Source organism: Pomacea canaliculata, linkage group LG2 (assembly GCF_003073045.1).
Source record: "Pomacea canaliculata isolate SZHN2017 linkage group LG2, ASM307304v1, whole genome shotgun sequence".
NCBI lineage: Eukaryota > Metazoa > Mollusca > Gastropoda > Architaenioglossa > Ampullariidae > Pomacea > Pomacea canaliculata.
Window position 1 is genome coordinate 1,705,655 of NC_037591.1, and position 22,093 is coordinate 1,727,747.

Below are 22,093 nucleotides of genomic sequence, written 5' to 3' on the forward strand. Positions count from 1 at the left end.
ATCCACTTAGTCACTCACAGTGCCGGGCGCTAATGGACCTCGCAGTCCTGGTGGTCGGTGCAACCCAGGTATTCGGCGCATGGAAACACTGCCCAGTGCGATAAGTGCTGTCACCGCCGCCCCGGCTACCTGGCCAGTGACGTAGATGCCAACTGCCGATCATCTCTTTGATGTCACAGGTGGACGACGGTTCCGCTCACTCTCGCTGTCCAGCGGTCACTTCAATGGCAACACTACCCTGCCCCCCTATCCTGTACTAATATCCTGGTCGCCGAACGTGCCATCAGTCATCCTCCAGCCCGCTCTTTGCCAAGCGCAGAGAGGGAGGGGGAAAGGGGCGGGGAGGGAGAGAGAGGGAAAGAAAGAGGAGTAGAGACAGATAAATCAAACAAAATGAAACACGCTGCCTGATGGCCGCGGACTGTCGGGTACATATCGACAGATCGCCGATCTTCGCGAACTGGGTTCGGCCCTCAAGAGATGTGAGATTAGCGTTCATGAAATGCTCTCTACCCTCGCCGACCCTTCGTCGGTCATCGTTCACTCAGTTCACTCACTCACTCAGTTCACTCACTTGCTCACTCGCTCACCTTTTCCCGACATCAACAGCTCTTTAATTTTTAAATCATGTGTTACATTTAGTTCAAAGTTCATTAGCTCAAAGGGGTGCCCAAGGTGAAGTACACAACGTCAGTTAGAGGAACTTGTTTGTGAGAGACCAGACGCTGGCCTGAGAAGGTAACCATGGAAACCAGTCTAGTGTGTTAGGTATCTGCGTAAAAAAAAAAAAAAAAAAAAAAAATCCAGAACACTTTACAAGTTAAATCGTGTGTAATAAGACGATATTATTTATCTGCCTGTTTAAATTAATGTTAAGACTGATTTCTCTGAATAATAAAACTATGCAAATATATATGTCATTCTTTTCCTGTTTTGTTAGGTATCACTGCTTAGCATTTCTTGGCCAATACACATATTTGACATTTGGAATTTTTTATTTGGAACAATTTTTTTTCTGTGACCTTACATCTTACATGATAAGGAAACAATATAGATACTCTCATCTTGTATGGGTCATGTAGGTGTCTGGTGGCCAGTGACGTTCACTGAAGATATCCTTTACTTTCTCCTCTTTCGTTTTTACAATTAAATGTAAGTTCAAGACACGGAAACCGTTAAACTTTTAATCTTCCAACGAGGGCCAACACTTATTCTAGCGTTGTTTATAAATCATTTTCTGGCAGTCCCGCAGTTGATTGTCATACCTGTATATACCTGTATATACCTGTGTACCTGTATACTGTACCTGTGTTGGGATGACCTCTTGGCCACAGTAAGGCCCCGCCCGCCACCAGTGGCACGAGCCCCGCTTGCTCCTGATTGGCTCCTACCCTCGGGGGAGGTACTTGCCGCGTGGCGCCTGACCTCCGGTGTGTGGTGGCAACCGCAACTCTGACGTCAGTCCTTTGGAGTGTAACGATGAAACTCGATATATCGATCTCCTGTACAGGCGAGGTTTTTATTTCCATAGAAAGGGGGAATTTTGTCATCGGGAACTCATTTGTCAGTAGCCGCACCCAAAAGTTGTACACAATCACACTCGACCTTTCTCTTCCTACCGTTGAACGTGAGGTTGTATGAGACGTAAAAATCTACATATTTATATATGTATCTGTTTTGAATGTGAAAGGATTGTTTCTCCTTTCAGACTGCTGCAAAGTAGATAGTTGCCTTCACAAAACATGAAAATGAGAAAAAAATCATGATGATTTTGGTAGTGGTTGTCGTGGTGGTGGTGGTTTTAATGGTGGTGGCGCCGCTGTCTGTGAGGGCAAAAATAACAAGGAACTTTTTATTGCACACATTGTCCCATCAACATTCTCGTGTCTATTTTCTACCCAAATCCGTAAAATATCTTTTTTCTCTCCCCCCCCCCTTTTTTTTTCTTTGCACTTGCCAACAGCACAAGGTTTGCTATAAACTCTGGATTGCGGTCATGTCTGTCGTATCTATTCTCAGTATCAAAAAAAAAAGCTTCTAATTTATAAAAAGAATGTGCTAAACTAAGAAAGTATTAAAGGGTTTGTAATCAAATTATTAACCTGTGTACTGTTTTCCGTGGTCACCCCATAATACAGAGAGTTGGTGTCCGCGAGACGTATCGCTGTATCGCTGTATCGTTACACCTGCTGGCGCTGTCGGGACTGTCATGGCGGCCAGTGCGGTACGTGGTGTTGGCTTGTGGTGTCTGGCCACTCACACTCGGCCTCAGACAGCTGTCTACCTGTGCACGCTGGGCCACTGGACACTCGGCCTTGCACTTTCCCCACAGGTGTATGTCAGTAGCCACTTGTCGTCTGCTCGCTCCTCGTGGCTGACGCTGGGCGCGTGCGTGTCGTCATGTCGTCTGCTCCGGACATCGTAACGTGTCGCAAGCGCGTGCTGGCTGCTTCTCAACGACGGGTGTGTATGATGTGTGTGTGGCTGGGTGATACCAGGACAGGGTTAACAACTGATTTATGCTGATGTTTGTTGTTGAGTCATTCGTAAACATTGATGTTGTGTGTGAGAGGGATGTTCTATGTTATCTATATATAGATGTGTTTGTCTAACTGTACGTAAACAATAGTCACACTCGCACACAGAAATCTCAAGGATGATCAAGTTAGGTTTGTCATATCTACTCAAGAATCTGCACATCAATCAGCATAGGTATACGTGTATATTGATGACACGTGTGCGCAGCTAAATAAACATGTTTGTTTACTACACATCCTACACTCGCTAAAGCTCGCCAGTCGTGTACACCGTACACGTGTTCGTGTGTTCGTGTGTTCGTGTGCTCAGTACCCTGCTAACATTACAGTACATTATTGCTGTGTCCGCTAATCTGGCAGTGAACTACACAGACTGTGTCATGTCATAAGACCGTGTGACGTGTGACTTGTGACATGACACAGTCACGTGCTGCTGTGTCTGTAAACAACTCTGTGCTCGCTCTGTGCAGCAGAACAAACCGTTGATCGAGAAGCGGCGCCGTGCACGCATCAACGAGTGTCTCGTGCAGCTGAAGCAACTCCTGATGAAGGACATGGGCACAGAGGTGAGTGGTTAGGTGGGCAAGGGGAACACGCAGTACAGTATGGCACGTGGGGGTGTGGGGCGAGCACTAGATCACTTAGACCTCAAAGAAAAGCTCTGGACAAACCCCACAGGACGCTGACACTTGTAAGAAGTTGTAAGTTTTGACATAGTTACAACTGCCATACTGGCTAGCTCTGCATAGTTACTACAACTGTCACACTGGCTAGCTCTGCATAGCTACTACAACTGTCACACTGGCTAGCTCTGAGATGTCAGAAGTGAAGGGAGACGTAGAGGAAGAAGGAGAAAAAGAAAAATTACCACGAAGATTTTGTGAGAAACGATCTCATCGCATCGTCTTCTGTTCTGCCTTGACCAGCAAACACACCCCGGGTGTGCGTGAGTTTGGGGAAGCCTGGCGATTAGTGTACCCGACTTGGGATTAGCCAGTTCGAATCTCGTCCGGGCTCGTAACTGGAAAACTCCTCCTGCTTACCCGACCTATAGTTGTGAGGTTTAGCAGGAAAGAGAAGATGCGATTTGCCGGACTTGCAGGTGGGGACTTTTTCTTGTCTGGAAGCTTTAGTACGGTCGGGGCAGTGAAGTGGCCCACTGTGCCAAAGCAGCAATGCATGGCTGACTAGGAGCGCGACCAGCGCACGTGACAAGTCAGCCGCACGCGCCTGGCGGCAAGCACGAGGAAATTCTTGTTTTCCTGCTTCCTTCGTTCTCCTGGTTGACCGCGGGTGGCTTTCCTTCTTGTTACACCTCCCACCCACACCCACCACCCCCTTCATGTCGGTACTTTAAACATTACTGGTAAAAGCCACACCCGGCGGTGCACAAGATCGCACGCTTTGCATGCACAAACAAACAACATCTATAAACTTGTAAGTACATGTATTTTAAGGGGGAAGGGAGTTGTCAGCCACCACGTGTGGTCTGTCATCCTGACGGCGGCTGTTGGGCTGACTTCTGTGACCAGAGGGAGGGTTTGTTAGTGTGGATGCTTTCTCTTTGATTGAGTTCCTACCCTCGTTAGACTCATTCCTCGAGCTTCTCTCATCTACCAAATCATTCAGCGAAGTCTCTGTTGTCTACGAAGCGGACTTGTTTGCATTATGTTGCTGACGTGGATACAAACTCGGATAAACAACAACAGTCTCGTAAATCTAATGTATATATAATGACTAGTCCTTGCGGTCACGTGACCTAAGGTCAATCACTCTCCATGCTGTGAGGTCCAGTGGAACATGCTGGACCCAGGCGACGACCTGACTAACTTCCTCCATTCCCTCTCTCCCCTCCCATCCCCTCCCCCCACGTCCAGCTGTGAGTCTGTCGTCGTCGTCAACTGCACTCGTCCTCTCCTCCACGTTTATTGACTTCTCCCTGCTGCTTCTTCAGTCCCTGTCCTCAGGTGCTCAATAATCCGACCTCAGGTGCTCAATAAACCCACGTGAGACTGCCAGTGAAAGACAGCCACACCCAGCAGGTCCCCATGCGGTTCAGGAAACTTTCTTTTTGTTCTTTTACCGCCTCCTTCTTTCTTCTGTCAAGATGTCGTCTCGTTATTGCTTCACCTCCAGTCTGATAGTCGTTATTGATATCATTTCTTTCACATCGACTGTTGTCTCTCGTCCAGTAAACTAACAGCCGACACATTCTTGTCCAGTTCCGACTGGGCTCCTAGGGAGGTAGGGAGGATCACAGTATTTGGTATCGTTAAAGGGTACAAGGAAGAATCTCCCTCCCTTCCTCTCTCTCTCCTGTCTGTGCGTGCGTGAGAAGGAGTGAGAGATGTAGACGAATAGACAGCTTCAGGTCAGCAACACTGATGTCTCTGATTACATGGTGTTAATCCATTTGTCGAAGCTTTAAATCCGCAGTCGGGAGGTAAACAAGAAAGCATTATTTCTCTTTTGAAATGTGATGCTGCGTGTGACAGGTCGGGAGGTTGTTCCCCTCCCTCCCCACTCCTAACCGTCCCATTGAAGAGAACTGCTCAGCGACCTTGACACACCCGCCTTGCTTTCAATCATTTTTAGACAAAAGCTGGAAAGTTCACACGAGGTGTGGCCATTATTTTACAACGCAGAGTTAGAGCGAAGCCCTCGCATTCTTTTCCGTTCAGACCACGCAAGGAGAAAAAAAACAAAACAAAACAAACAAAGCAAGGCTTTCTTAAATAAAGAAATGTTGACTGAGTCACCCGCTTGGATGATTGGTAACTTTTACTTTTGCACTAGAAGGGAAGAGGGTGTGATAAAGGTAACTTGAGTACCCCGGAAAAAATCCTAACGGCAGGTCTGCGAGCAAGGTGTCGACCGCAGAAAATGTCCCGAGAAGAGAATTGAACTCAGTGCCTATCACTGCCTTCGGTGACTAGCGAGTGTTTGAACCTCTGTCCTACCTGGCGCCCCGTCACGAGCCAGTGTCACTAAAACCAGTAGGATAGCTGGGTGGGGAGGTGCACTCAGACTCAATGATGCTCCTCCTCCCAGCCGTTGACGGGTCAGATCGGGCGGCGGCCGCCATTACGTCATGGCCGTTGACGCGTGACGGGGGAAGGGGGAGTGGAGTGGACACACCGAGCAAGGCGGCGAGCCCTTTGTTCACATCCAGACGAGGGGACGGAGTGGTTAGCGGCCGATACCATCAGCGGCCGCCCGCCGACCCTAGAGGTTACAAAGACACGGCCCGGCTGGCCACTCTACCTGGGCGGACACTACAAAGAGGCGGCGGACGGACTGGGTGACCTCCCGCTGATACCTGGCGCTAAAGTCGCCAGTGTGGTCAACTGTAATCGGGGTGGTGGGGTAGGCACTGTTCAACAGCTTTGGTTCTTGGCTTGGTGACAGGTTGATGAGCTCTGTCACCGGTCTTGTTTGATCGAAGTTTCATGAGCTGCGTTCATCAGCTCGGCGAGCCCTCGACCACTGAGGTCAGACGGCCATACCATTACTTTCAGGTTGAGCTTTGTAAAATGTGAAAGACAGGTGTGGTACAGGTGCTCCGGGTACACCGCCCACTGTTGACTCTGTGAGAACGTTTGTCAGGACAACATTGTACCTACCATGTACAGCCCTGACTACAGATGTTGGTAGTCTGCTGGTGTCTATGCAGCTGGTTCGCATCTCATTAAAGCCTGTGGAAGACAGGTAGCCGCTGCTGCTGCTCTGTCATGTTGATTATTTGTGTTTTGTAAGACTGGGGTGGATTTCATGTTCAGCGCTTAACTTACTTCCGAATAAAACCCTCAGGCCCTATTAGCTACTCGCTGGTAAAGCCAGCGCGTCCCGCGCATTTCGTGTTTCCGACTTTACCCGACAATAGCTAACTGGCGATGCAAATTTAGAACTGCGACCTACATTCTTTGTTCCGGGGGATTCCCTATTTGTGCGCATGTCCAGAAGACGTTAATATGCCTTCCGGGAAAAACAAACAGGCGTGCTCACAGATTTACTATACAACTCTATGGATGTGCTCTTTTCGCGGAACAAACTTTGTCAGCCTACTTTTTTTATAATAATGGAGCCGACGTCTTCCAAACGCCAGCGAGGAGCAAACTGGTCCAGCAGGGAAGTACGGGCATTATTAGAGGTTTGTTCTATTATTATTATTCAATATCAGTTTTTAAACTTCGGTAATTGTGATTCAGTGATGTAAAAACTACTTTTTACTGATTTTATTTTAAAATATTTGGTATAAACTTAATTTCATTACAGTACTTATATTTAACTATTATTTGTATCTATTATTTTCTCTTTTTTCTATGCCATAGATAACAATATTAATATTTTAAAGCTTCGATTTCACCATTAATTATGAAGTGGTAGTGTCACAGTCATTGCTGCTCTGTGTGTTGGGGTGAGAGTGGGTGGGTCGATGAGGCAAAATAAACATTTCTTTAATTCTTTTTAGCTCTTTTCGGTTACATTTTGTTTTAAAACAATACTGCATAGACATTGAACTTTTTTTCAGTTTAAGAGAGAGGTTTTTGAGATAACTCTAGTCAGCAGCTGCCCAGGTATGGTTTATTAAGAATTAACAATGAATTCAGTTTGATACCAAATGATTTTTTTCACCTTAATATACCTCCACCCCACAGGTCTCTTTGAATTAAAAGGTTCATGGTGTAGTTTTTGTCTTTTTCTTTAGGAGAGAGGGGAAGATGATTAAGGGTAGTACTATATGAAAACACATCATTCTACCACCCCAAAAAAAAAATCACTGGCATGATCTGAAAGTGAATTTCATGTCTAAATGTCAGTAAATCTAATGCAAGTGTTAATAACATACAGTTGACTCATACAGCTGGTTGAATGATAGACAGTTTACAGTGCATGGCTATATCACATAAGTTGATTCAGTGAATTTATCATAAGAACAATATTTATGTTTTGCACACAAATAAAATGTACTTGTGCTCATAAAGCCATAAATTAAATTGAAAAGCAAAGGTACATAGACAATCATGAATATTTTGCTGTGCAAAAATCACTTCTTCATCACTGTTGTGCATGACTGTCATAAAAGAATATTGCTATGCTTTCACTACATTAAATATTTATGCTTGTGGTTTGATGATGCATTGAAAAAAAATAATGTTGTCCTTCTCAGGAGATCCGTCATAGTGTTATGTACTATGCATCACATTACCCATGGCATGTTCCCTGTATATCTGTTTTGCACACTTTGCCATTACTATACATGAAACAATTTGGATGTTTGTTACAGATTTGCCTTCATATGCACCTGTTCCTGATGCTGGCCTAACAAAGGAAGTGTTCTCTAGTGTAGATGTCTATGATACAAATAGTTTAAGATGTACTCTCAATATATATTCTGAGAAAATAAGTGTCAAGCAGAATTTAAGTTCAGGTCAGCTTTATGCTATACCTAACGCTGTTTGCAGAAATGACAAGTACTGTTAATAGTTTGTAATCTCAGCAGTCCTGTCCAACCTTAAATGAATTTTCAGTAGGATGCATGTGTGGAAGTGTAATGTATCTTAAGAGTGATGTACAATCTAAGATTGCATATTTTTGTGGTGCACAACTTGTGAGCCAAATATTGAAACTTGCATTGGTTTTTCATTGTTGTTGTTTTGGGATGAGCAGACATTTAGAGTTGCATGCTGGAATTAATAAAGTTGATCATTCATTTTCATTGTATTTTCTGCCTGTTCCTTAACCGAGAATGTCTAATGCTGATATACTTTACTCTTCTTCAGAATTTTGCTTCAAAGTGAGTGGAAGCCTCAAACATTTATTCCAAAGAGTTGCACATGTAAAATATTGTTCAAAAAGAATATAAGATTTTAATAGCCAAGTGACAGCATTAAGAACATGTCTTAGTGATGACCGCTACTCTTGACAAACACTTGCAGAGGCCACCACATGCACTACTGTCTGCAAGCCTATGTCGAAATTTTCCCTTGTAATAATTTCATAAAGGAAAACTCATACATTTTTTTAAAAAGTCCTGTCCAAGAAGAACTGCATCTTTCATTTATTAAAGTTAAAAAGCATTTGCTACTTTCTAAAGAGATCTGTATGAATGAACAGCTACTAAGTTTCATAAGAATGAAAATTTAACTATTTCTACAGTCACATAGTTCTGATATTGTGAACTCTACAGAAAAGTATAAAATTATGATATATTCACAAGAAAAATCTACTTATAAACTGGATACTAGCAGCTTGACCTGTTGTAACATATGTTGGGCCTACATCTAAACTGTTGACTATGTCTATTGTTGATGTTCTAACTTCGTTATCAAAATAGTTCTGAAATGTATAAAATTATGGTTTAACATATTTACAAGAAAAGTCTATAAACAGATTGGTTCCTGACAGCTTGGCCTGCTGCAGCATGGGCTCTTTCTGTGGGAGCATCATGTTCTGAAACAGTGTCATTGATTTTATTGTAGTGATTTTCATTATTTAAATCATTGTTATGTCCAACATCATTATTGTCGCCATCATTGTCTGGCTCTCCCCGATTGAGAACACAGTCACTTCACATGCCTGATCTGGTTCCATCTTCAGACCCTAGAGACAATCCCATCTCTTTTTAGCTATGCCTGAAATACAAACATCATCACCATCTGTAGAAATTTATACTGACTGCTGGAATGTAATGCTATACCACAATGCAATAACTACATTCACTGTGATTTAAATGAACTACTAGCTGAACATATTATTGGCATTGTCATTTACAAATAGTATACACAGTACATGTAAACAGGTTTCAATCAAACCAGTATTATTTTCATATAAAACTATTCAATGTAAACACATGCTGGGAAAAATATTTAAATGTGTTCAAGTCTGACTTTACTATACATAGATACAGTTAATGTGACCAACATGAACATTTGGTGAAAACTTTGATGCAAACTCACATACCAGTTGCATGTACAGCTATGTGCTGTGTTGTATTTCCTTTCCTGCAAGGGTGCAGGATGCTGAAATGGTGTCAACAATCACTCTCCTATCATGCAGCTACTGTCACCTAGCATGACCCGGTCCAATAGTCTACAGTTGCTTCCAAAGGCTGCAGACACCCTGGATGCCACTTTGCAAGCACGTTGATAAACATTAACCTGTTCAAATATATATAAATAGCAATATTAAGCTTCGGGTATATGGATTATCGATACATCAGCAGATGACATTTTGAAATTGTTTGACATGAGCCACACTAAATATAAAACAAAACATGTTTATTAATTGTGATGATAAGAAAGTTTTGGTTAATGGTATGAGAGTGTTTTTTAATTCCTAATATCTTGGGATTGTGTAGTAGCAGTCTATTTTCTGCTTTTACAAAAATGTTTAACAGATATTAAAGTGATTAGATGTTATCTGCAAAATTTTCGAAGAGAGAACATTTTAATCTATGGGGAAAATATTAAATGCTTGTATTTATCCTGATTTGGCATTGCAGAAGAGTCTATACCGCAACAATTTATGGTACTTCGAAAGGTTTAGTCATATGTGAATAAAAAAGGCAACTATATTGATTACAAAGTATTACCTGAACATTCAGTGAATGAAAATATTTTCCATTCACGTACTGGTGCTCATTATTTTCGCCGCCTGAATGTGGATATGCGTCCCGTCGATGTATCCAACAACACTCGGAAAAACCACGGCTGGCACAGAACTTTCCTTCTCTCTGCCTCTCGCTAGTCGGGAAAGACGATCCATCGTCGAGCATGTCGTAGTAGCGTTTGGTCACTCTCCTCACGATGTGACATTTCTCTTCGGAAACTCCGACCAAATCGCCGCACACACACATTCACACACACGTAAAAATGTTTCCGTTGCGAAGTGCAAAGCATTCTCGTCTGCTTGAGGGAACATTGTTCCCTCGATTCGACATTTCCAATTCATCTTCTACCTCATAGGCAATAGACATTTTATCAACTCCACGAAATTCAAATTTCGTGTACACTTCTACATCATTGTAAAGATATAATTGTCCCTAAATATTCTGTTTTGACGAAGATTTCGCCTGTTTAGCGAGAGCACAGCTACTACAGTCGCCATTTTTCTGTGCTAATAGCCGCGTAAAGGCGGGTCCCCCCTGACCATAACTTACCACGCGATAAGGCCGACTTATTCGCTAATAATTTCGACGTGGCAGCCAGTTTTTGCGCTTAAGGGCTGATAAGCTAGTTATTCGCTGGTAAGTGGGATAAAGGCACAACATGAAATCCACCCCTGGGCACTAAGGTGACGAAGTCTGGGTTGACTGGCTTTAGTTCACTATCCTTGTATCCGGAAACAAAAGGATCGTTGAGTCAACTGTTGCAGACGACCGAGTAAACACGTGACCAGGTATTGCCAGCTTGGAAACAGCTGTAGTTGTTTTTATTTGAGTTTAGCGGAAAAAATAAAATTACTGACAGTTAGAATGCTAACTGTAAATTATCCTTGTTCAGGAGATATATTCTGCTTACATTTGACCTTGCTTACATACTTACAGTTATTACTGTTACTACATTACACCCAACACACTGTTACTACATTACATGTGCTAATCTATGATTAAGATGGCCGCGGGGTCAGGGTTGCTGTGCAGGATTTTGACAGAAAGACAAGCGGACACAACGCTCGTCAGGTGTGTTACGCAGGTAACCACGTTCGGCTGTTGGCGCATGCGTAGAGCAGCACAAAAATGTGACACTCAGAAACACTGTGACACCAGGAAGAGCAGTCACACCAAACAGGAAAGACACCAGGGTGTTGGTGGGGTGCACAGATGGGCTGAGGGTAGACATTTCCAACGTTTTCCTGCTTGAACACAAGGAGTGCTGTACCCGTGACAATAATCGTTGCATCCACATGGAATGTCGTTGATGGCCTCCCAGCACCTGTCTTGACTGCGATCATCGTGTGGGGGCAAATCCGTCTTTGTCGAGGGGTTTGTGGGGTCGGAGACGAGAGAGGGTTTGAACACACAGCACGACATCCAACAGTCTCGCTCTCCTGACAGAGAGGCGGGAAGTGGTTCACTCTCCCCACCCTCACCCCACCCGACTGTCCCAGGGCAAAGTTTGTTGGTTGAGCATGTCATCAACACTAACATCAACCGGATAATCGTAGCCACCATTTGAGCTTGTATTGTACATACGCTCGTTTCTTTGTTGACGTCTACATCCTCTGGTATATCTGGTATATATTGTATATAAACTGTATCTTCTAACATCATATTGTCATTTACCTTTGGCTTTATTTCTCCACCCCGCTGCTGTTATCATGTCAGTTGTGAAATGTTTTTCCCGTTTTTTATTTTGTGCTTCCTGCCGTTCTTCTCTGTCGTCGTGGTGACCGTCCATCGGATGTTGTTTTTTTTCCCCCTAATGTCTAGTGTTACTCGTTTTCGTGTGACATTGTTCTCTGATGTCGCTCGCAGGCGGAAAGTCTCGACCCTGACATCCCCAACGCCTTTAAAGTCACGTGCTCTGTATTGAAGTTCACCAACTCTGACCCTGCAAAGCCTCGCGTCTGCCGTCGACGCCATTTCTGTAAATGTCCGATTCTTTAAAAAGTAATTTACTTTCATCTCTTTGTCTCTCCTTTCTGCCGTAGTCATAGTGCTTGTCATATCCACCCGGTGATAAATCACGGTCCCGATCCTTTTCCTCTCTCACACACTCTCACACACGCTTCGCGGAGCTCCCTGCCCCTCGCGCTCACTCGCCATCTTGCTGAGCATAAATCACTGTTCGTCATCAGCTCCTCATAACCTTTCACCGCCAACATGTTCGTGGCGCTGACAAATGTCCACAAGATAGTTCCATGAGGAGGAAGGTTGTCATAAGGCGATCTAATTGCTCGCCACGCGCCGCGGACACCGGTAGTCAAGACGCGCTCCCTGTCCGTCGCCATGGTCACGTGCCTAGCAACGCCTTTTGGAGGCCGAACGCTGGCGACATCTGGGTGGCGAGGTTGTTTTGTCATCCACTCTCGGAATGTGCAGGTCACGAGAGAGCACGAGAGGGTCACGTGAGGGTCTAGCGGCAGGACTGCAGCATTTTTTGTTTCGTGGATGAAATCAAAAGGAAAGGGAAACATTTCGTTCACTTTTTGTACAATTGTACTCCGTCATCTGACACTCGTGTTGTCAAACACTCGATGCACTGCTCATTGCCGTGTGCACACAAGAGAGCTTCTTGCTAGCGCATGTCACGTGACTTGAAAGCAAACGTGACCCAACACGAACTCGTCCATTTGAGACTTCCACGTGTTATTTATTACTGCCTCGGCTCTGCCTTCGTTTGTCTACTGTAGATAGCAGTGCCACGTGCTACCGAGCTCCGTCCTGGAAGGCATGCCACCAATATAAAAGATGGAGCAGGTAGCAGCGACCCCTCACCGCCTCAGTAAGAGGCAGGAGTGCAGGGCACCAGTACAACTAAGCAACAGGTGTAAGCACAGCACACACCATCTGCTGACAGCAGCACTGAGAATATTAACTGCCTACAGACGGTACTGCAGTGGATACCTCCACACTGTGGTATTCAAGGCAACGAGCAGGCTGATAGAATGGCAACACAACTGCAGCCAACTGCAGTCACACTGACATTGTCAACTGGGGTCACGCTGTCATGCTCATCTGGGGTCACACTGTCCTCAGAGGCGCTGCCATGTTCAGTTGGGGTCACACATCAATAACTTGGGGTCAGCGACGACTCCATGGGTTTTGCATGTACATGAAAGAAAGGTAGCACCGAGTCTCCGGGTACTTAGCGTCAATGTTTGTGTACAGTTTGTTGTCTTTAATAAACAAGATGACATGAAGTGTCACGATTCACTCAGCACAGAGGTGAGTGGTTGGCTGTGGCTAATACAGTGTGATACCTAGCTTTATACTTCACTAACAAGTGACGGGGATTACATTTTCTGCTTTGTATACATGCCCACCCCACCCCACCCTATCCCACCTTTTCATTTCCATCGCTGGGCCTGTTGACCAAAACTTCTGTGAGGTCCGCTGGCATCAGTTAATAATGTGGGAGAAGAAAGGCGATGACAGTAAAGAGTTGTACGCCGGAGTGTTGTGGGTGAGGGTTCTTGCTGGTTTATGTCTTCAGATGACTGACCGCCTACAACTAAGACAAATGAATTTAGTAACTGCAATGAGTAAGCTTTGAAGATATGAGAGAGGACGGGCGGGTAGAGACCACCCGAGTGAGCTGACAGACATTATTTATTTACCTTTGATGAGGCTTTTGCTGTTGTAAACTCGAAAATTGTTTTTGACTGTGAAACGGGGATGGACCTCTCTAAAATCTGTTTTTGCGAGTTTAATGTCTGTGTGCTCTCTGAAGCCGAGACCCACAATGCATCTGGAGGTTCGATGCTTACGTAAAGTGGTGAGACAACCACACAAAGGCAGTGGGGTTCACGGGTGCTCGCCCTTTTGTGCGCGTGACTTAGAGACGACAGACAGGTCAAAGTGCGGCGAGTGTGTTGAGGTCACACCAGACGGGGATGTCGTAAATCTTGCGGAAAATGGCCTCCGTCTGTCCCGGCCTGCCACACTTCAATGTGGACAAGGGTCAGTGGGAACGTGTGACGAGTCTTGTTCAGACAGGAGGGCGCTGCTGACTTTGTGGGACTCTGATCGTCTGACAAGTCCAACCTTGACGAGGACTGAGCTTTGCCCATTGAATACCAGGCGGGTACATGCACACACTGACTGACTGACTGATTGATGTCCAGGACTTTGAAGTCGGGTGACGAGGGTTCGTCGATCTGCTTTCCTACGCGACCTTTATGTTAGAGATAAGTGCAGTCGTAGCCTGCGTAACCAACTCTCATCCTATTGACGACGACGACGACGATGATGATGGTGATAAGGAGGAGGACAGAATAATAGAAAACATTAAGACACTGGCATTTAGTATCATCCACAACGAGGATTTCCCAACATTATAGTTTATTATACTTGACTTGGCAGCAGAATCTCGGAATGTCAAGGTTCACTTCGACCTGTAAGTAAGAAAACCAAAATGTATCTCTGCTGAGCTCTCGGTGTCAGGTACCTGATTTCTAAAGAAAAATGAGAATTGCTAGAGGAACATTTTGTCCACATTCCACAAGCCCTCGGACGCAGCAGTTGACTGTCCGGCTAGCCACCAAGACAATAGGTTTACCTACACAAACTAGAATTTCATGTCAACGCCGACTGGCAGTTCACGTCGTCTACACCACACTGTAATAGTTCAAAGGTAGTGGATGTACAGAGAGACAGAAACAATGAATACAAAGAGCAAGGTGAAGATGTGAGTGGCAAGGTCAAGATCAGACGGTAAGGGAGCAAACTCATTCCACGACTGTCCGCTAAGTGGGTTACAAATATTTTCAAATAATAAAACCAATATTTCTGATATTTCTGATCTCGCTTTTCACCACAGCATTATTTCTGGAGAAAGTTGAGACACTGGGACTCACTACAAGGCTTTTTGCAAACAACAACAGTATGTATGAGGATCATGGGATTTGATGCATTGGAATGTTGTTTCGTCTCCTTGGCATCATCTGTATCATCGTCAGTGTCGACGCCTTGCTGGACCAACTTTTGATGCCTCGACTCCCGAGCCCCTTCCCCCAACGGCTCCATGACATCCGTGAAGAACTGAGTCCCTCCTTGACAGCAAACACCTTGAGATACAGCGGCCACAACTGCCCCACCAACACCCTCCTTGCTCACCCTCCACGCTCACCCACCTCTCCTTGTCCTCCCATTTGATTTCGAGTGTATCTGTGAGACAACGGAAAACAGCAATGAACGCTGGGATATCATTATTGTCTGGTAGAGAGAAGGAAGGAAACAGCAGGAGGGACAAGTGTTGAAGTCTGTGTCCGGGCCACCTTCATCGACAGGAGAGGAAAGGTGGGTTGGGGGTGGAGGAGGACAGGAGTTTGATCAAGGGCAACATTTCGGTACCTTCACAAGGTGATCGTTGTGTTCTCGCCGCCGACGGCATTATAACGAGAGTGCCCGGCCTACAGGCGGCCAGTGGCGGGCAAAGCTGGGCAAATGACGAGGGCTCCTCAGAATGCCGACGGTGTTTCGACAAATCCCTCTGCAAATTTACCTCCCCGGCCAAGCTCCCCATCACAGGCCGCGCCTTGCACGTGCAGGTCGACAGCACGCGATCGTCAGGCGGCTCCGTGGCCGGCCCTGAGCCCCATGGTCACGTGGACGTCTCGTGCAAGGCGGGAGGAACAGTGGAGGGTAGGGTCTCCAGCTTGGTGGTGGGGGGTGTGTGAGGGTGGGGGCCTCTCTCACTGGCTTTATTACTCTCTGGTGTTGTACCTTACCGTCCCTTCCCCTCAGCAAGTCTCCCGCAAGACAACAAGCACACAACATATACCTCCACACGTGAGAGTGCCTGCATCTAGTTTCTGTAGTCGTATCCACAACATATTTCAATATATATTGCAAGGTCCAGGAAATTGCAGACAGTAGCACAACCTTTCTCCTCTACAACATTCCAGCCCCAACTGTTTGTTCTACCTGTGTAACTGAAGTACTGTTTGTCTCCCCTGCACTGACTGGTGCTGCTGGTGAAGACAAGGATGCTGGCGATGATTCAGGGTGTATGGTGTGTCCACCCTGTTGGGAAGAAGCCCCTCAGGCCCCTCATTTATTGTGTGTCAACAGACAGTAACCGCCACAGCCCCGCGGCGCTAGCGACACCAGGCGGTGGGATTACGCGCGCTGGGTCCGGCTCAGGCGACCTCTAGCGGCCGGCCATGCTTTATGGCTGCTGGGGTCGACTTGCAGTGTAAATCGGCAGTTAATTTCTTGGCCGGCATCTCTCGGTAATCCAAGTTAAGATGTCGTCTGACCCATGGTCGCCTTTCCTCTACCATGCAACTCACAGGTAAGCTCACCACTTGTGGCAGCTCGGCTACAGGTGGCAGCACCTCCTGTACTCGAAGCTAGAAGCTTTGTGGGCCACGTGTGTCACTCCAATTCACGATGAAGGCTGCAGGACCGGTCAGAAGACAACTCACAGGACAGAAGCACGAGAGATAGACGACAGCCAACAAACCACAAAGCGCTGGTCACCATAGTAACCAATCCACTAAATTAGAAACCAACACTTACAGTGATCGTGTCCTGTCGTTTCGAAGCTTTCTAAGAACAAAATTTTTTGGCGAACACACGAAAAGACCGGCGAGCAGGTTGCTCAGGGTCTACGTGTGTTCGGACAGAAGTGAGGAGGAGCCCCTACGATTAAACATCAGCTCAAGTACTTGATTATCAATAATATTTGTGTGGTGGGAGCCAATGTTTTCACTTGATATCATTTGAATGTATAGTTACTCTCCTGAGACAACACAAACACACTTGGATAGACATGTTGTGTGGCAAGAGACAGAAATAATCTTTGGTGAACTCATCGATCATCTTTCTCTGTTCATCCAGTCACCGCGAGCGACGAAACTAGAGAAAGCAGACATCCTGGAAATGACTGTAGACTACATCAAGAAGGTGGCCGATAAAAGAGAAGGTATGTCGCCAGTTAGAGTTCTGTTGGTTGTTTGCTTGTTGTTTTTTGTTTGTTTTAATGGAGTTTGTGTTTACATCATTAAAGCCAGCAGTACATTCCTCATCTAATATTTGCCTCAGGTTCAGCACGTGACGGAGGAGGAAGCAAGAACTGCGCTCCATTTGTCGATGGTGTCCGCCGGTGTCTCGAAGAAGTCGACACTTTTCTCGAGAACCAATTGGACATAAAGCCGGAAGTACGTCACAAGCTATCGTCTCACTGCCGCCAACAACTGTGCAGCCTTGACGTCACCGTTAGGTCCACGTCACATGAAGCATCTTCACCCTCGTCACCGGAAGTCAGCAGTGAAAAAGTCGTCGCGATGGAGACGAGCGCCGAACCGGCTGACACCAAGGAACCCTCTCTGAAAGCTTTGGCCGAAGCGGAAGACTCCAAGACAGTGCTGAGCCCCGCGCATGCGCAGTCTGCCACAGCTTACGTGGCACCATTTCATTACTCGACGACTGTCTCTCCTCCCGAGGATGGCGCGGCGATACCAGACAGCAAGAAGACTGGTTGTGAAGATGTCGGACTGCGGTTCGCGGGGCCGCTGAAACTCATCTGCGGGGGGAACGTGTTCATTGTTGTGGATCCACAGACGCAGGCCAAAGGTCAGGCGGACAGCGTGCGACCCACAGTCGCCACCACCACCACCAGTACCGCCACCAACACCCACTACATCTACAACCCCGTCAGTCTTCTCACCCCACCGCCTTTCACCTTCCTATCGACCCTCCCGCACACAACAGTGGCGCCCTCCCACGGACAGCACTCTGCCCACGTGACCTGCAGTTCTGGTGGAGGAAAAGTTGCGTCATTTCCGATCGAGAACTCTTTTGCGCATGTGCGCCAGGGAACTTCACCCCAAGGTGGGTCTTCGCCAGGTGTGTCCTCCAGTGCTGCGAGTGATGTGAACAACAACAACATACTTGAGGTGCGACAGTCTCTGACCACCATGTGGAGGCCGTGGTAAATGCCACTCGCACCCTCCCAGCCACCCTCCCCACACACTCACTCACTCACTCCGCCATTGGGATTACAGCAGTTTGATACAAAGCACGATTACTGATTGCTGGCGAGTCAGGAAGAGGCATGGCAGTTAGAATAAGTAGAAACCTCCAGGCCGATGATTGTGTGTGTGAGGAGGAGGACTACTGTGTGTTTTTATGCGTGTCTATACAAGCTTGAGTGGATGTGTGAGTGTTGTGTATACCTGTAAACATGTATGATAGATAACTAGGGAAGGGAGGGTGTTTTCAACATTTTTTTAAACCTATATTAACATTTAGAAATGTATTTTTATAAATAATTTTACTGTATGTAAAGACATGCTGGGATGTGTTCGTTTGCTGTGCGCAAGTGTCGTCTGGTGCAGAACTAAGTTCAGACGAGGTCGTTAACCAAGCTTGTCACAAGAAACGAACTGTGCACCTGGCAGCTAATTGTCTCTGTTCGTACTCGCAGTCGTAAGAGTATCGCGAGCGGAGAGGTCGTGACCCCGGTAACGAGGACAGCACGAGCGGTCAGCGGAAATCTCTGGAATCGGAGCATCGAGTGTCACCAAACATTCCGGTTCTATGTTATGATCAAAAGCCTGAATAAATATTATAATAATCTTAATTGAACCTGAATTTGCCGAGAAAACAGGAAGTGACAAAAGGGTATTATTTCTAAAAATATCCTCGTCTGCTTGAACTGAATTCGAAGAGCAAAGATGTCATCCTTGGTAACAGGAAACACAGCAGGACACAGTGTGTTGTTGTTGTTGTTCTTTCTACACCTTCACGTGAGGGGCTGAGGGCTAGTAAACAGTGAATGTTGCAGGCAGCTACATGAGACGAAATGAGTGTTTACATCGATATATCTGTGTCAAACTTTTTATTACATTATTCTAATTTTTATGTAAAAAAAGTCATGATCAGCAGTCAGTTGTGAATGTAAAATGAAAATGCAATGCTGAAAATTAACGATCTATTGAATAAAAAATGTACATGAATTTATCTTAGACAGTCGCAGATGTGAAATGTGTTTATATTTCAGTAACAACAATATATATGTAAATATTAACTCAAATTCCCCACACAGTTACAGATAACAACAATAATAATACAACTTAGACTGCAATGATCTTGAATTATTGCCCAGTATTTAGAAATTAATTTACTCATATTTTGGGAATTATTATTTTTAAACGAGCTTAACCCGACCATGAAGTAAACACTATTGCACTCGTGTTAACACCAACTGTAAATTATGACGTCATCACCACACTGGCTCCCCTGTCACCACATTCCACACGACACAGCACTGGAGACAGGACAAAGGGGAGACCACCCTCTCTTCCGAGGACGAGACAGATGACAACCTACACTCTCAACGGTCAGCCTCAATGCTCTGCAAATAAAAAAATATTTTTGTCTATCCATCCTGCTGTTTGGATGCACACAAGATATACAGATAAATGTACATTCAGTAGACAAATAAATGTTTCCAGTCCAAACATGGTGGACAGCAGCACAGTGTCTGTCCTGTGGAATGTGTCCCCCTCGCCACCTGTTGCTGCTGAAATCCCGAGTGTCGCAATGAAGGGGCTGCTTGACTCTCGTCTCGCTTTGACGTCACTTCCGTCAGTTGCTGGTTGATACCTGTTTAAACACACCTTGCTCGACAGGAATCCCAGGAGAACAAACACGTGTTGAGGGTTGAGCGAGTGACAAAAGCATTCAGCGCGCTTTAGTCTGCTCCCAGTGGTGATGACGGGGAGGACACCGACACACCTGCTGACCAGACCCCAGGCTTTAGGAGCGCAGTCCACTGCATCTTGCTTCCACCCACCTACCCCCAACCCACCCACCTACCCTACTGACTGGTCTGAAAGATTGAACTGTCAGGCAGTCTAAGGCTGGGTGGCTTAATTTAAATATGCATTGGTCTGGTCTCCGCTACTCAAGTCCACCAAATAGTTCTTTTTCTTGTCGACCATCCATCCATCCCCCTTACTTGTCGGTGCTGCATTCTGTCAATCATGTCAGTAAATGTATACAAACTTACTTCACAACAGACATAAGACATGAAGTATCAGACACCGGAACAAGGCAGACCTGGAACACCGGAACTCGGTGTCTGGTGCCAATAGACTGGTTGATGCCAACCACATGCTGGCCATCGGTTGACTAGGTCTGGCGTGAAATGAAAGTGTTTGGCAGTAGTATATGATACTTATATGATACTTAGTATACTTAATGATAAGTGAAAATACTTGAAGGCACCGAAGACTGTCTCATGCTAATTTGACAAGTTGGCACCAACATGGTGTCTTAGTGCAAGACGCCACCGAGCCGCCAACAGCATGTCAAGGATTTAAAATCTTATGTAAGAACAGAAACATCACCCTGTGGAAGCCAATTCTTTGTGAGTTGTCTTTCTTTTTTTTTAAAAGCTGGAAACTTGTGAGTGTATGAGAGCGAGCGAGAAAGAGAGAAAAGCAGCAAACCCTAGTCCAAGTGTCACAGAACCTCAGCAGGACCTTCAACTCTCAGAAGAGCGAAGTGACTCCTGTCGCCAGGTTATCATCTTTTTTTATCTCTTCTCAGCTGGTGTTTGTTTACTTTAGCACTCATTAACATTGTCTCGGTTAACTCTTTGATTGCCTGCGTGGTGTCAGGTTGTGTGAGACTGGACGTCGGTCATCATTCACTGACTATTGTCAGGGCTGTGTGCGTATTACGAGTACATTGTCATCAAAAAGGTCTTGTGAACAGGTGTGTGGCAGATGACTGAGCTGGTGGTAACACCTCGCACCCCGAGGCCGTGCAAGAACCAACTTTCAAGTTGTATTTTACTCTGTGAGTTTTCACGATCTGATGTACTCTCGGCAAAGAGCTTTCGTGTCGGAAGTCAACATCTTATCGCCCTGCCTTCTGGATGACAGATTTGCACCTAGGTGGCGCCTTGACTTACTCGCTCAAAGGCATTCCCCGAATTCCTGGCAGCAGAAGAGTGCATTATATCAGGGAAGCTAGCTTTCTGTTTCATGGGACACTCCCGAAACATATTGCAGAACCATTAACGGCCCGGTGGAGGTGCAACTTTTTGTTGTTTTTTTTTTAATGACACGGTGGAGCCGATATTAATTATTTAATTTCCCCAAGTCTGAGCAACTGCCAACTGTCTGTGCTGGACACAGGCACACAGATGTCCCTCTGCACATTAATCATCAGAAATGTACATGGATGCACTTGTCAAGGCTGTAGTCAGTGAGCAGACTACAGGTTAATGATGTCTGTCCAAGACATAGTGAGGAGACTACAGGTTAATGATGTCTGTCCAAGACATAGTGAGGAGACTACAGGTTAATGATGTCTGTCCAGGACATTGGTGATGTCAGAGGCCCCACCAGGTGAAAGCAGGTAAAGCAGGGGCCGTGTCAAGGGCCAGTCACTGACTTCTTGACTCGGAAACTGAGACGATTAGCAAATAGGACCGCTGGCCCACCTAGCGGGACACACTGACCTCTGCCCTCTGATGGCACGTGCCACGCGACGAAAACGAACGAAGGAACGAGGGTGTGGGAAGAGGGAGTCGGAGGGTTCGAGTGCTAAGGGGAGGTAAGTTGCTTGTTTTCTCGTTAATGTAGCCCCCTTCCCTCCTTTCTATTTAGTCAAGAATTCCGTTATAACCTTCCCGGCAAGCAACTCTTGCCCGCTGCCCTTTACTTAGAGTTAAAGTCGCTAAGGATGCTATGTCTGCAGTGGAGACAACTCAACCGCGAGTCTCGGACGCATTCAACCATCCCCCCCCCACTACCACCACTCTCCCCTCTAACAGGTGTTTGCCACGCGACAGTCTTGCCGCCAGGTCTGCAAGTCACACACCCGTTATCGGTGACAAGTCTGGAACCCGTCGACGATAAGACTCCATTGT

General features: G+C 45.9%; 1 protein-coding gene and 3 long non-coding RNA genes across 6 annotated transcripts; 2 read left to right on the forward strand and 2 right to left on the reverse strand.

The window, feature by feature from the left end:
• Positions 1–420: 420 nt before the first annotated feature.
• On the reverse strand, positions 421–2,240 carry LOC112557715. The gene is made up of 3 exons (XR_003097990.1): positions 2,103–2,240; positions 1,307–1,464; positions 421–772 (listed from the first exon to the last, which is right to left on the reverse strand). It is a non-coding gene; the product is annotated as an uncharacterized LOC112557715 (long non-coding RNA).
• LOC112557712 (transcription factor HES-4-like) lies at positions 2,200–19,671 on the forward strand. 3 transcript variants are annotated; one of them, XM_025227712.1, is made up of 4 exons: positions 2,200–2,463; positions 3,011–3,103; positions 17,047–17,131; positions 17,251–19,661. In XM_025227712.1, the coding sequence occupies exons 1-4, from the start codon at positions 2,401–2,403 to the stop codon at positions 18,141–18,143; spliced, it is 1,134 nt and encodes a 377-aa protein (XP_025083497.1). In that variant the 5' UTR covers positions 2,200–2,400; the 3' UTR covers positions 18,144–19,661. The 3 variants fall into 3 exon arrangements, with proteins under 3 accessions (XP_025083497.1, XP_025083496.1, XP_025083498.1); XM_025227711.1 differs by having other exon boundaries at positions 2,202–2,463; positions 3,008–3,103; positions 17,251–19,655; XM_025227713.1 differs by lacking the exons at positions 2,200–2,463; positions 3,011–3,103 and adding an exon at positions 15,895–16,498 and having other exon boundaries at positions 17,251–19,671.
• Positions 6,500–7,958, forward strand: LOC112557714. Its single transcript, XR_003097989.1, has 3 exons — positions 6,500–6,687; positions 7,069–7,114; positions 7,825–7,958. It is a non-coding gene; the product is annotated as an uncharacterized LOC112557714 (long non-coding RNA).
• LOC112557713 lies at positions 7,108–10,412 on the reverse strand. Its single transcript, XR_003097988.1, has 3 exons — positions 10,132–10,412; positions 9,501–9,697; positions 7,108–9,172 (listed from the first exon to the last, which is right to left on the reverse strand). It is a non-coding gene; the product is annotated as an uncharacterized LOC112557713 (long non-coding RNA).
• Positions 19,672–22,093: the final 2,422 nt, after the last annotated feature.

Bases quoted from the DNA above. Each gene is read 5' to 3' on its own strand.
- LOC112557712 (XM_025227711.1), top strand. From the start codon at position 2,401: ATGTCGTCTGCTCCGGACATCGTAACGTGTCGCAAGCGCGTGCTGGCT. The intron at 2,464-3,007 runs GTGTGTATGATG...CGCTCTGTGCAG, and splicing joins TGGCTGCTTCTCAACGACGG to CAGAACAAACCGTTGATCGA. The intron at 17,132-17,250 runs GTATGTCGCCAG...TATTTGCCTCAG, and splicing joins GGTGGCCGATAAAAGAGAAG to GTTCAGCACGTGACGGAGGA.